The sequence below is a fragment of the Pelobates fuscus genome, chromosome 3 (assembly GCF_036172605.1).
Source record: "Pelobates fuscus isolate aPelFus1 chromosome 3, aPelFus1.pri, whole genome shotgun sequence".
Classification (NCBI taxonomy): Eukaryota; Metazoa; Chordata; class Amphibia; order Anura; family Pelobatidae; genus Pelobates; species Pelobates fuscus.
In genome coordinates, this window is record NC_086319.1 from 76,273,348 (window position 1) to 76,287,724 (window position 14,377).

Genomic DNA, 14,377 nt, shown 5'->3' on the forward strand with positions numbered 1-14,377 from the left:
GTAGGGTGGTTGGCTGGCAGGGAAGGGGTTAATGCTGGCTGACAGAGAATGTTTATTTGCATTACGGGGAGGGAGTAGAGCACATATTGGCTGTAGCTGCAGTGCAGTCTGTGCTGTGAGCATGCCTCTATTTTTATTGGCTGCAAAAGGTATGTTTCTTTTAGAAACTGGGAATCAGGAACATGTTGAAATGTAAGAGGTGGGTGGCTAAGGAGGCTGGGTTACACTGCTGAAATCCACAAAACATTTTAGAGGACTGCAGGAAAACTACACAGAAATGCGTAACCCCCACAATGAAATCAAACACAAGAAAAATATAAGTGGAGCTCTGGTATACCGGAATGAAAAAATTGGAGGCACAGATGGAACTCCCGAAAATGACAGATGCCGGTGATTCTGCAGTCGAGACGGTTTAAAAGAGAACCTTCGGTCACACAGTATTCACCAACTTAAGAATCCAGCTTGTGGCAAAACGCGTTTTGGACTGAATACTCCATTGCTTTTTAAGTATATTGATCAGATTTAGTTTTATTTTAATTTTTAACCAATCAATTTATCTATTTACTAGTACCCTCAATTTCCCTGCGGACAACTATCTGGGTTTCAAAAACACGGAAGAGGACTGTGGATCTCCCCAAAGGATCCAAGGATGTTCTACACTAGAGCCAGGTGACCTATTGGCTCTCTCCTTGTGAGCTGGAAATTTTTCATCCATAGCTCCTTTTTTATGGTCTTTATACTATCTGCACTATTGTTTTGCATTTTTTACAGATTTATATTTTCTATTTCAACAATCTGTACCATCTCCAATTTCATCATTCAGGTACACAAGAGCTCCACTTATATTTTTCTTGTGTGTAACATTCTATTCTATTGGTGCTTAGTGTCCCTTAAAAAACAAAAACAAAAGCGAACAATTTTTGTACATTTTAATAGAAACCTACATTAAATAAATACTTAAAAAATGAGTTTACAAACGCTAGCCAGTGCGGAAATATTTACAGATTAATTTTTTTAACACAAACTATATATCAAATTTTTCTTCACAAATACAGTGTCCATTTTCCTCATATTCTTCTCTGGTTACTACCATGTCTTCAAAGTCATCATTTTCAGAGATTAACTTCCCGCCTTCCCAAGAATACGTAATGGGGCTGGAAGAAAAAATGGCTGTGTGTCAAAATGGACATCGTCTGAATTTATTGCAATAGGCTCTCACCAAAACAGGGAGTGAAACAAAATCATGTGGCTCGGTTAAGCTTATCCCATAAGCATAGGCATAACCAGGGTTTCAAGGAATTTTACTTCAGCAGTGGTATCATATACGGCAATATTTCTGAAGCAAAACGGGAAAACTGTAGGTTGAGGGGAGGAATAGTGTTAACTTAAAGGGTTTAGGCATCCATCATAATTAGTACAGACCATTGTAGTGGTTATGTTAGTTGTACCAGTGCGTTCTCCGGTAATGCGGCAAACCATTTTACAGTTTTCCTTCTTACCTGATCTGGGCAGGCCTCCTCGGAAGCAGGATTTACAATACAACTTGAAGGGATATATATTAAATATATTAGATAATAGTACGATTAAAGTAAAGCATTTGTGAGCTATTCTGTGTACTACTTAAATTCTAGTATAAATTTATGTCCCTTCTTGAGTTAAATTCAAAGACTGAAAAATGTATTTGATGGTTTGCTTTTTTAGGTTACATTTAGTGAATTATCCCATGTAGGTATGCATGAAAGACACTAGGTGGAGATGGCTGCTGTGCAGTGATATGTAACATTCAAATATGGATCAATACTCACTTCTCCGGTAAATATACTGAAACGTCGTAGTCTGTCGGAGTGAGTTTACGAACCTCCTGGAACACCCGCTCCTTGAACCCCGGGAACAAGGTGTTTCCACCAGTAAGAACAATATTCTTGAAGAAATGAGGCTGCATTTCTAGGAGATGGGAAATAAAGGCATTTTACCAATTACTAAACATTAACAATCATTGCCTCTAAAAGTGACAGTTCCTCACCCTTTCACCACAGTAGACATCGTTGTAACATTTACTAGGGTGAATAGTACAGTGGTGGCAAGTACACACTTGTTTTTCTACTATACTATGGCACTCTGGGGCTAAGCAAAGTGTGCTATGTCTGTATTTGGGTAGACCGGCATGTCATGTAAATAAGAAAAGAGAAAAAGAGAAACTGCAATGTTTTACATTCCAGGGTTAAAAATGACAGGACCACTGCACCCAGACCCCTTCATTTAGATGGTGTGATCTAGGTGACTTTACTGGTCCTTTAATGGTACTGCTCTTTGATATGTTCTGTAGATATAATGTATTTTCCCTATTGGATTTATGGGGAGTTCACTGTTGACAATTTCTTTAAAGAGGTACTATAACCCTTATGAGAGGGAGGATCGTCCTGGTGTAATGTGTCCTATTGGGTTCTGTGGAGAAGGTGTCCCTTCTCAAAAAAAGTTTTGTTTAAAAATAAAAAATCCCACAAAGGATTAAATCAGACGTGTATTCACTAAAGTATGAATTGTCAAAAATTTGTGAAGTTCAAATTAATTTTAGGATAATAGTTATATTGGCCTAATATTTGAAATTCAGTTTGGATTCCTAATTCACACTCGGGGTTTATTCATTGGGAATTAAAAGTAAAGTTCATATTTGAGTGGAAAATAGCTGAACTTGAAAAAGTCTCTCAGCCAGGTATGCTTTAATTTTGGCTACTTTGACCGTAAATGTGAAATTCCCTTTTAATGTTTCAGTGTCTAAAAGCACCAAACAAGGAAATACAAGCTGGGATAGATCTGCCACAACAAGATGGCAAAATTCCCTAAAACCTGATGACAAAGGTTGTTAACCTTTCATAAGATTTGAGAGGTGTGATCCACTAAGCCAGGGGTAGTCAACCCGGTCCATACCACCAACTAGTGGGCAGTTTGGAATTTCAGTAGGACGGTTGTGGGTTCTGCAGAAAACACCCAGTGGGCCTCGATTTCATCTCCCCTGCCAGCCCATGCAGAGCAAGCCTTGCTGTAGGCGATCTCGGGGTGATGAGGAGATCAAAGAACTCCCTCAACGGCCCGCTGGCACTTAGTTCCACCAGAGGGAGGGAAGGGCCTTGGAGGCTCTGTGTTTGTCTCGCAAGCAGACTGGTTGGAGCGTTGCTACACGTTACCATGGCAATGTTCCAATACAGTGTTTTGCTCGCAGGAGGACAGGAGAGTCAGGCTGCAGCCGGAGGTGCTGCAGGCTAAAGTGAACATGCCACCACTGGACCACTAGGGCTTGCAGCGTTATGTCCCCCCCTCCCTGGTAAAAGGTAAGAAGGGAGGGGGAGAAACTAAGATTTTCACATCTCACCCACCTACACACAGCATAGACCCTATGCACCCTTCACACAAACACTATCCCCCCCTCACTCACACAAACTACATCCTTTATACACACACAGCACCCTTCACAAATACATTTTAAAAATCGCGCCTGCGCTATAAATTTAGTTACTGAGTGGTAGGTATAAAAAGGTTGACTACCCCCTGCACTAAGCAGAGGATAGGGACTGATCAGTCAGCCAGTGAATCGTAGGAATGTTTATTTTAAAAAAAAAAAAAAAATCAATGGAAGATAACATGAGCTAATCATATATAAAAAGATTAAGTCAGAATCTAGTGTATATGTTTTATATTAACAGAGATTATAGAAAATCCTCTGCAGGGTGAGCAAGGCATACTATCCAAGAGATGTAATAACCTTACTATTTACCAAAGGCAGAAAAGAAAATGCTATAGAGGAGAAGTTGGACAGTTTACTTTATAATAAAAAACAATTGAGTGGCGCAACCAGATGGGGCACAGATCACACGGCGCTGCCTGTCAGTTAGGTTTTTAACTTCATTATCGATATTTATAAAGGGGATGCCTACTTGCTAGTGCCCAATAAGATAAGGAAAGGGTTAGAGTAACATTTAAGACAAAAAAAAAAAAAAAGCTTAACACCATAACTACTACTGTCTCTCTTGTGCCAGGAGTAGCCTGGTGGCATCTCAGGGTAAGGAGTAAAACCATCCAATGATGTTCTGCTAACAAATATTCTGGAACTTGGCATAAAACGATTATAGCTAAAGCAAAATGTGATTGTTTAAGCTAAACCAGAAGTCCTCAGCCATTCACAGATGGTTTTACTCCTTAGGAATGGCATCAGGAGGCTACTAGTACCATAACTACTACAGCTGCTTGTAGCGGTTATAATGCTCCTTTGACATAATGCGAGTTTAGCAACTTTGATTCTAGAAAACACCATTGGTTAGAACCATACAGCATTATTCTTTTTGAAACATCTATGACTCTCCTCCCATTGTGTCTAACTGCACAGTACAAGAACTGAAGTATTGTTGTGAACCCAATGAAGCCGAAATGAATATATAATATTAAAATGAGAGTTTGACAAGGACTACTAATTTTATTAAGGCTTTGTGTATGGGTAGAAATTAATTTACCAACATACCTTCTGGAAGATTATGAATGGAATGTACGATGGCTTCTGGAATGCCCATTTCTTGAATCCCAATGTCTGAAGGATGGAAAAGGATTTCAGGAACCGCAAACCTCTCATTTGTCAGCCGTAGTATTTGCTCCCCAGCCGTGGGCTTGCCACTAAACACCATTTCTTCCCTGGGCTATTAAAACCATAAAACAGAACATTTAACTAAAAAAAAACATGAAATAAATATATATATATATTACACTCACTGCATTGTCATATGTTCACTGAAGAGTGGAGAAAAGGTCAGATATTTATGTAGTGCGTTTTTGGTTTTTGATTATTTTTCTTTTATATTACTTTTGCTCCATAAGAGCACTCCTTCCTCTCAATCTCCAGTAGTTCTGCTTTTAGTCCAACAATGCAGCTGTATGTTTTCACACATTTCTATTCATCGGTTTTATAAACTGTCCATATGTGAAAGCTGAAGTGCTTTATGTTTGTGTAGTGTTCCTTTAAAGATAATTTGCCATCTTTGAGTTGATGGCCTTTCCTCGGACATCGGTAAAACATTACTGTGCTTTTCTATATCTTAATTAGCTCAGGTACTATAAAGGATTATTCACAGAAAAATAATAATAAATAATAAAAAGAAGGAATGCAGAAGGGTAGGGAAAAGAGACAGATAAATAAAATATAGTACAATTACTTACCTTAACATACCCTTTTTTGATTGTGCTGAAGTCGGGCAACACATAATCTACCATAACAGAGTTATCTTCCCCTTTCAGTCTGAAAGAAATATGTTCTATTAGGAAGTGTTATAGATAATGACATTAAATGTCTATGATACTGACACCATTAAATCACATACTTTGCCGTCTCCATATCCTTGTAAAAGTCTGTAGATACATAGCACACATCCTCTTTTACTTGGTTAATTACATGGGTTTCATCCATTACATGTAGCTGTCTGCAAAACAAACAAATTCATAACAATTACATAAATGGACAACTGGCTCAAGCAAATTATAATATATATATTATATATTTTTATCATTCTTTTTTTTGCCGTGCATGATAATACAAGGTACAGCCTGTGTGGCCCCAACAGCCACCAGGGAGTAGCGATCAACATTTGATAACACAGAGCAGTCAGGAAAATATGCATCATACAGGTACATTATGTGATATCAGCTAATTGTGCACATTGTTTTTAGTGGTGTGGTGTGAAAGTCAGGCTGGTTAAGACAGGGTCAGTACCCAACTAAGGCCACTAGTGGCTTGTTACCGTTAGCAGGCTCGTCTAGCAAGTGCGGTCGTGTGTAAGCGCATGACCTGCGATAGTGCACGCTGCTCTATCGGTAGTGTACATGAAAAAAAAAAAGAAAACAAATTTAACTATAACAACGATAACATTGCGGTACAGGGGGGCGGGGCCTGACCGCCATGGAGAACAGACGTGCCTTGGAAGAGCTCCTCCATGACTCTGAATAAACGCATGATTAAGCCTGTTACTGCTCAAAATGGGGGAACCCAAGCGAAGCCCTTTATACCCAACACATCAACCAAGCTGAGAATCGCTCGAGGACCTGTTGGCGGACTTATGACTCCAGCGTGGCAGATGCAGCCTGGTGTAGACCAGACAGGGGACGCGGCCGAACCCCGGAACCGGAGAAGCCAGAAAGCTGCCAAGTACATACCAGGGCCCTGTTACTCCCCCCCTATGGACCGGGGGGGTGATCCCGGTCCCCACCAGGAGCAATACCCAGCTCCAACAGGGGTGCCCCGGGCGACAGGAGAAAGCGGCACTGTACCCAATATGGCGGACACCGCGTGGTCGCCACAAACCAGCACTGACCGAGAAGACATCCTCTCCAGGCTGGACCGGCACTTCTCCAACTTCTGGAAGCGACTGGAGCGGCTGATGAGCCGCCCTGCTCCTCCACCAACGAACACCTACTGCTTGCCGCAGAGTTCACCTCCTAAGCTCTCAGCTCCATCAGCGGGGAAAGTCCCAATATGGCGATGGACCAAACAGCACACCTCACTCAAAGCGAGAACACGGAAACCACCAAGAGGTATCCACACAAGGCCACAACCGCAGCCAAAGCCCTGGTCCTCCAGAAGAACCAGCACGCACCAGCAAGCATTGACAACCTGTCGCCGGATGGGCCGCTGGCAGCCCTGCATGAAGTGGCTTCACCTGGAAGCTTACAGCCCAGCCGGGGTATAGGTTAACTGACTGCTGGACTGTGCTGGCATGCCAGGCTTGCTGCTGTAAAAGATCACTCCTCCATTGCTAGTGATGCATGGCAGTGTTACCCATGTCTATTAGCCACCAGTTGATGTTTAAATGTTTTGGCTAGCTCATGCTTTGTCTCTCCTCTCACCACTTACGCTCACATTTCTCACGCACTAACTTAGCTGTGCTTTGGGTCTCCCATGCCGTGCATCGCTATAACTCATAAATGCAAACCCAGCACCAAGACTAGGCGCGCATGTGATGAGCCTCAAGGCTATACCTAAACTGTGCTTTTTCAAATCAGACCTGTTGTTTATACAATGCAGACCTCTCACCCATGCACAATTAGGACTAACAACGCTGTTGCGGTTAGCGCAGTTTAACATGTTTAAGTCCTCTCACCTTAAAGACCCATAGTGATATTAACAGAAGTTGATGCAAATTATATTAGTTTTAAAAAATCTCTCATGTTTTTACACTTCTCCAGCTCTAGCCTGATATTATAAAATGTGCCGTCAAGCCGCAATGCCAGGTCAAACCCATTGTTTCTAATTATCTTGTCAATGCTGTTGTGGCATTGCAAGAAAAATGTTCATTGTTTTTACATGCACAAGAAAAATAAAGATATAAAAAAAAAAAAAAAATTGCAGTACAGTGGGTCAGAATGTAAGTGGACCGCATTTGGTCGTCAGTGGTTTGCCTGTTGTTCAGTTGTCAATAGTGCAGATTTGCCGGGACCGAGGGTAGCAGGTAGTGTGTGAGTGTGTCTCCTCTTAGTTGGGGTCTGTTAAGTTTTTAGGGTAAGGCTATCCGGGGCCAGCAGGTCCGCTCTTGGTTGTGAGTGGGTGTAGTGGTGTGTGTGAGTCGCGTCTCTAGTCGTACTGCTATTACCGGGTAGCCGGGAGACCTGCTGTGGAGTCGGCTGGGTGGGATTGTGACCCCTAACCATGGTGTTGCAGGGGGGTGGTATTCTGGAGCTTGTGAGTGCTTGTGACGCTCGCATGGATGGTAAAAGCTTGCGGTATGCCATTGAAGCCACCGAGGGCCTATCGGTACTGCGCCCAGTGTGAGCATAATATCGATGCATCAGTTCAAGTCCGAGCCCTTCTTCTCTCTGTGTTTCTGCGCACGAAGAGCGTTGTTCTCTCCGGGACCCAGGAGTGCGACATCGAGGGGGTGGCCTGTTGCTGTGGTCACTGGAGGATCCCCAGTACCCGCAGGAATGGTTCTGCCTCCTGTAGTGAGGTGAGAGGTGAGAGTGAAAGTGGTGCCTTGCATTAGTGGGTTGCCTGTCTTCGTGGGGTACCCTAGGAAGTGGTTATGCGTTTCGATGGCGCTGAGGGGTCCTAGATTGGCATGATTTTATGTCGTTTGTACGGAGCTCTGCAGGATTGTGGCCCTTCAGGTCAGACGCTGGACTCCGCCGCAAGTGTTATTTTTCCATGAGATTATTGTACAATCCTATTATTATAATAATAATAATAAACACAAACGCGCACAACAACAACAACAAATAAACAATAACAGAGAACTAGTATTTCTGGGTATGGAATCATTAATAGTATTTGTCAAACAAGAATAGATTGCCAATAATCAGCCATCTATTCACTTGCCTGCATTATTTTTATTAAAGGGACACCGTTATAAGAGTTTATTAAAGGGGGATCTGTCACAACTGTGAGATTTACACCATTAAATAAAACACTGAAAAGCACAATACGTGTTTACTTGTGATATGATGCATTTTTTTCAAAAGTACATTAAAAAGATTTAACAATTGATGTCACAAAAGACTACTGCAGTACAAAACACGTTTTTACCTGTATGAAATTATCTCTTTTAGATGGTTAGTTAATAGTTTTCCACCAACGTTTATTCTAGAAAGAAAAAAAAAAAAATGATGAAGGGAGTCAAACTTGGTAAAAGCCTCTTTTTATATGCATGCGTCTCCATAACCCAACTTACCTTATTATACCCTCTTGCTTTTTCTTACTTCGACAATACGGCACAATGTGTGTAAAGGAATAACCACTATCAACAATGATGCAACACAGTTCTGATGGGTTGTCCCGAAAATATCTGTGTGCACTTAGAGCTCCACCTGCAAATAAAAATCGGACCCAACTTTACTGATACCTCAAAACCAAGAAATAAATGTAATAGTCAAACTACAACAACATGATAAAAAGGTTCAAATATTTATAAAAAAAAAAAAAAAAAAAACACTGAAAAAGACTTGAAATGTGGAAGCGACTCACAATACCAATCTAATTCACAGCTGCATTTAAGGTTGTATAAGTTTTTAGTGGAAATTAAACAGACGTACCAGAACAAGATTCATGGTTACAGGATTGCAGGCTAAACGATGGATTGTATTGCAGATTAGAATATATCTGGTATGTGGATAGAGTATTTCCAATAGCTTTCAAAGGATTACATGCTATTCAATTGCCAGTGTTAATAGGGACAGTCTATGCACCATAGCCACTTTAGCTTACGGAAGCGTTTATGGTGCTAGGGTTCTGTACCTAAAGCTTTAATTTTGATAGATGTGTCATACTGACAAAATAGACCTCAAAGTGCATATACCTCCCTAAGAATCCTGCCACGTATCTTTAAAATTTGACTGTACATATAGGTGGAACAGTCTACAAAGTCACACGGCAAAAGACGCTCACCATTAATTCGGAGAGCTGCCTGGAACTGATATTCTTCAAATAATATCTCATTCATCGACTCTTGTATTGAAGAGAAGTTAAAATAGGGCTCGGTGATAATGATGTTGGTATCTACAAAATCCACCTATTAATTCAAAGACATATTCACAAAAAATATTTGAAATCTTATTAACAGGAGAAAAAGCTAAAAATCTTTACAAATAAAACCATGGTATTATTTTATTAAATGTAGGGGAGTCTAAACAGCACCAGCTGATATTACAATAACATTGCTACATAAAAACAAGCCAGTAGCAATCGGTTGTGCATGCTAAACATAGTCTATGTGAAGATCACTGTTCATGAAAATGTACATGGTAAGCTCTACATAGAGAACATGCTATGCCATTTATACATCCTGCTACCTAACTTATAAGCACATGCATATATTTAAAGAACCTCTCCAAGAAAAATAAGTAGCTTGCACTCTTGCCAAAGTCCATAAAGAAAACATATAAACCATGAAGAGTTTGGAGTTTTATTCAGCCAGGAGCAATGAGGCTCAGTAACTCTTCAGGGAGGTCCTGCAACTAAGCCCATGGAGGAACTGTCCATATTTGCGACCGGAGGTTGGGCTGCATTTTATTTTTGAGTAATAAGTTTTATGCTAGATATAATAATTCACTACACTATAGGATTTGTTTCCTCTTATTCCACGTGTCTTATTGATGTCGGACATCACAAGATGTTTTCTTCAAGGTTAAAAATATTAAACAACATCATTTACCTGGAACATTTCCTTTCCAAAAAGATAATCCCAAACTTGTCTCTGGACATCCCAGTTCACCAAGTAACCCTACAATAATGTTAAAAAGTTAAAGTTTAATTCAAAATAAATAAAAATAATATCACAGCTGCATTGTGGGAAAACGCAATAGTAGGGAAGTATTTACATCTAGTGATAATATTTCATGGCATCATCTCCTGATTTTAATTGCCTGCTAGTGCACAGCAGCCTCACGTATGAAATTAGATAAAGTTAGATCAAGATATTTAAATCAAAACATCACAGGAACATTGTGAAGCCTATTACAACTCAATGTATCTTGTGAAAGATACAGTATTTAATTGTGTGTGTGTATACATATATATATACACACACACACACACAATTAAATACTGTATTTAATAACTAATTTCATTTAAACAGTTTAACACCAAAGTTGGGCACCTGGTATACTGGCTCCCCTCTCTTGCTGTACTGAGGACTTTTTGCCTAGGCACTATGCATGCATCTGTTACTGTGAATTAGACATTAGAAATCAGTAATAATACCTTCTGGTATGGCAGAATATAGAAGAGCCCAGATGGATCTTTAACTTCATCAATTTGATTAGCAGTAAATGTTTTCAAACGAGCTGTCTTTGATCTGAACTGACAGTTAGGAATGATGCTGTAAAAACAGAGTTTTAGTAAGATTAAAAAGGAATTTACTAAGTGTACAGGACAAGACAATCTCAAAACAATTACAAATATTTTAGCAGTACGTTTTGTACATTAGAACAAAAATGTTACACATTGCAACATATCTATGGACTAGTTTCGTGTGCCTATTATTAAAGAATATTTCCACACAAATCTAACATTCACATCACTTTCTAATATTTAAACACTCTCAGGGTCACTGGTTCAGGGAATAAACTCAATCAGAAGTGAGGAGGGAAAAAATTTAAAAAAAATTAGCATTCTCTAGTGGAAACCAAGGACAAGAATAACGTTTGGGACTTTAGAAAAAGGGCAGAGCTTTTGACTAAACCAAACAAGTAATCCAAAAATTGGATTACTTTTTGACATTATTTACAATTAAAGCAACACTGTCACTTTTCAGTACTTCATAAGATACAATCTTTTGAAATACTGGTCCTGACTATTGAAATTTTACTGCAATTCCAACACAATCCTAAAGAACTACTTTGTCTTATGGTAAATCTGGGGATGATAAAAGTTGACGATGGCAGAGCTCCACTGTCAACTTTTGTCAAATCTGAGCAATTGTGACATGTGATGACTGGGTTCAGACAGGAGGATTTTTTTTAAAAAAACTGCAATGATTACTTTTGAGAGTTAACTCCACCTCTAGTGGCTGTCTATCAGGCAGAGTGACTTCCAGGTCCTTTGGTGACTTTTGGTCACCCCCACCTGAAAAATCAGTATTTCATAAATACAGAATCTTTATGAAATACTTAGAATGACTGTGTTGAAATTCCAACCCATTCTAGAGATATACCGGAAAATAAGTAGGGACTTTGTCTTTTTCTTTTGTAATTTTCCAACACCTTGATATTTCTTGACACTGGGTGGAGCTACCGCCCTCTAGAATTGTCAATCCATGCAGCCGTCACTAGTGCCACCATCTACTAAACTACAAAAACTGTAGCCAATTGAAATACAAGAAGAGTCAAGGATAATAACAGCTTGGCTATTTTAGCTTTAAAGAGAAACAAGTTTGTTTTCCTGGCACTATACCCCTCTGTCAAGCCCCTTCTACCCCCTACCCCCCATGGTGCAGGAGGGGTTAATAACCCCTTTTGTCACTTACCTGGGTCCAGTGCCGATGTCCCTCGGTGCTGGCTCAGCTACGCCCACGCACCTCCCCTGCTGCCAGCGGGGGAGACCTATGGCGCATGCACGGCAATGGCCACGCTCGCATTAGGATTTTTCCATAAGAAAGCATTATTCAAAGCTTTCCTTTGGAGATTCTGGCAATGTTGGAAGTCCTCATGCATAGCGTGAGGACGTCCAGCATCGTTTAGACGACCAAAAGTCGTCTAAGCACCTGGAAGTCCCTCTATGGCTGTCTGGTAGACAGCCACTAGAGTAGGAGTTAACCATAGCAGGTAATTATTGCAGTTTATAAAAACACTACATGCTCTGGGTTAAGGGTGATGATAATTTGCACCCAGACCACTACAATGGGCTGAAGTGGTCTGGGTGCCTACAGTGTCCCTTTAATTTTTTCCAAAAACCTCTAGTAGCGGTCTGCGTGATGGCACCTAATGTTGTTATTAGGCAGCAATGTAACCATTGCCTTTTCTCTAAAAATCAGACAGGCTATAAACACCATTACTATTACATTAAGCTGTAGTGACTATAGTGTCCCTTTATGTCAACAACAAAACACTGAATTGTAACAATTGCACAGTGAATATCACATTTTGGGCCACCATATCGGATCTGGAAACATAGCGGGCTTGATGAAGATTCCCAATTCGTCCTAAAATGCATCTTTGAGGTTGATCTACTAAACACTGAATTCTACTGAACAAAAAAAAAAAAAAAAATGCTGATTTGGTCAAATTATCCAACTCTGCAATAGTTCACAACCAAACATGGTCATTTTATCCCAATATCTAACATTCAGATCCCAATTCCCCCCTCATTTCGACGTTTAGTAAATAATCCAAAACAGATGTGTGTTTTTTTTTCCCCTAGCACTGGCAATGCAGGGGTTAATGGCCGCACCTCGCTTGCCCGTGGCTGTATCCCAGCTTGGCAGTGTACGCGCCATTGTCCAGTACCAGCGTGGTCATCTCTCTGGTTACCCCGAACAGATCGTGCACGGAGGAGCCCGAGCCAGGGAGCTCGATGGTCTGCAGAGTGCCAGAGCGGCGCAGCTCCCTCCGGTGCATTGTGGGATAGGGAAGCGTGGTTCTCTGTAAGGAGGACGGGGAGATATTAGTAATGTGTTTAGCGTTCTATCAGATTCTATGGCTAATAGGATATAGAGGGAGATCTGACCACAATATAGCGTGACTGCTATCAGGATCAATTAAAAAAATGTTTTATGCATATAAAATTAGCATATCACAAAACTTTATATTAAAAAATTTCACCTGCCCCTTTTATTTCTCTGCTGTAAGTTCTGAGAGATGTTTTTGCAAAATAAATTGCTTTCGTTGAAGTTTATAGGGTAGCCTACTACTTTACATTGCAATGTGGAGTCGCAAGCATGCTGAAGCGTGTTTAAAGAGTGTATCTGTGCACTTTGTACACATTGTATCCACCAAATCAGTACTTAAAGAGACAGTACACTCTGGTGATTAACCTTATTTAAATGCCTTGTACAGGTAATGCATTAAAAATGGCAAAATAAATAATAAAAAGATACTTGCCTTATTGAAGTTTCTCTTGTTTGCTGCAAGTCCCCAGGGTTTTCTGCTTCCTGCAGTGTGCTCTCATCAAAACCAGGAAGTAGCTGACATCTGTCAGCCAATCCTAGCTTTCCAATTGTTTCCAGTGGAAGCTAAGTAGATCCAATAAATCCCTGGATAGCACAAGTCCATGGGGGTATGTAGGTCAGCACTCAAAAGAAGTTACATTTAGTTTTTATAAGCTGACTGAAAAGTATTTGTAAATTCTTAACTCCAGTATGCTTTTAAATGTAGGTTGTTAGTGTCTATTGTTGTTTAGTAAAATGTAAAAATCAAGCTGCGTCCATTAAATGGATTAACGTCATTCCAATGGTGTTTCAGCACAGTTTAAGGGTTATTATAGGCACCCAGACCACTTGATCTCAATATCTTACACCGCACTGTAATATTGCGAGTGATGTTACAGTGATATAACGTTGCTGCACTATTTTCAAAGTGGCGTCATTGTAGCTAAATCTATTTTTAGTGTCACCTTTTTATCAAGATGCGTTCTGGAAAAATGTTAAAGGAACACTCTGGTCACCATAATAACAATCTAAATTAAGTTGTTATGGTGCCAGGAGGATTGCAGTCGCAACCCTTACCCATAAGGGTGAAACCATTCTCGAACAGTTTAAGCCCAAAGTTTGCCTCCAGTGCCTATCTGCAGATCCCCCAGGAGGCATCCGGCTTCTGAATATCAGTTACAGGAAATGCGGAGTGCAGCCAGGCAGGGGCGTTGCTGATTGACTTAGAGTGGTAGCTTCCAATCAGTAGTTTCCCACTGATAAAAAAG

At 40.3% G+C, this 14,377-nt stretch overlaps 1 protein-coding gene across 1 annotated transcript; it reads right to left on the bottom strand.

The window, feature by feature from the left end:
• Window positions 1-912: 912 nt before the first annotated feature.
• Window positions 913-13,728, bottom strand: ACTR6 (actin related protein 6). The gene is made up of 12 exons (XM_063445192.1): window positions 13,564-13,728; window positions 12,914-13,104; window positions 10,727-10,844; window positions 10,179-10,247; window positions 9,413-9,536; window positions 8,700-8,835; window positions 8,555-8,611; window positions 5,364-5,462; window positions 5,203-5,281; window positions 4,514-4,685; window positions 1,806-1,944; window positions 913-1,154 (listed from the first exon to the last, which is right to left on the bottom strand). The coding sequence occupies exons 2-12, from the start codon at window positions 13,078-13,080 to the stop codon at window positions 1,025-1,027; spliced, it is 1,290 nt and encodes a 429-aa protein (XP_063301262.1). The 5' UTR covers window positions 13,081-13,104; window positions 13,564-13,728; the 3' UTR covers window positions 913-1,024.
• Between the last annotated feature and the right edge of the window lie 649 nt (window positions 13,729-14,377).

What these genes read in the sequence shown, in the direction of transcription:
- ACTR6 (XM_063445192.1), bottom strand. Translation starts at nt 13,080, where the DNA reads ATGCACCGGAGGGAGCTGCGCCGCTCTGGCACTCTGCAGACCATCGAG. An exon ending in GGCAGCTCTCCGAATTAATG is followed by an intron (nt 8,836 to 9,412) that starts GTGAGCGTCTTT and finishes TTTTATTTGCAG; the next exon opens with GTGGAGCTCTAAGTGCACAC. An exon ending in TCAAAAAAGGGTATGTTAAG is followed by an intron (nt 4,686 to 5,202) that starts GTAAGTAATTGT and finishes TGGTTTTAATAG; the next exon opens with CCCAGGGAAGAAATGGTGTT.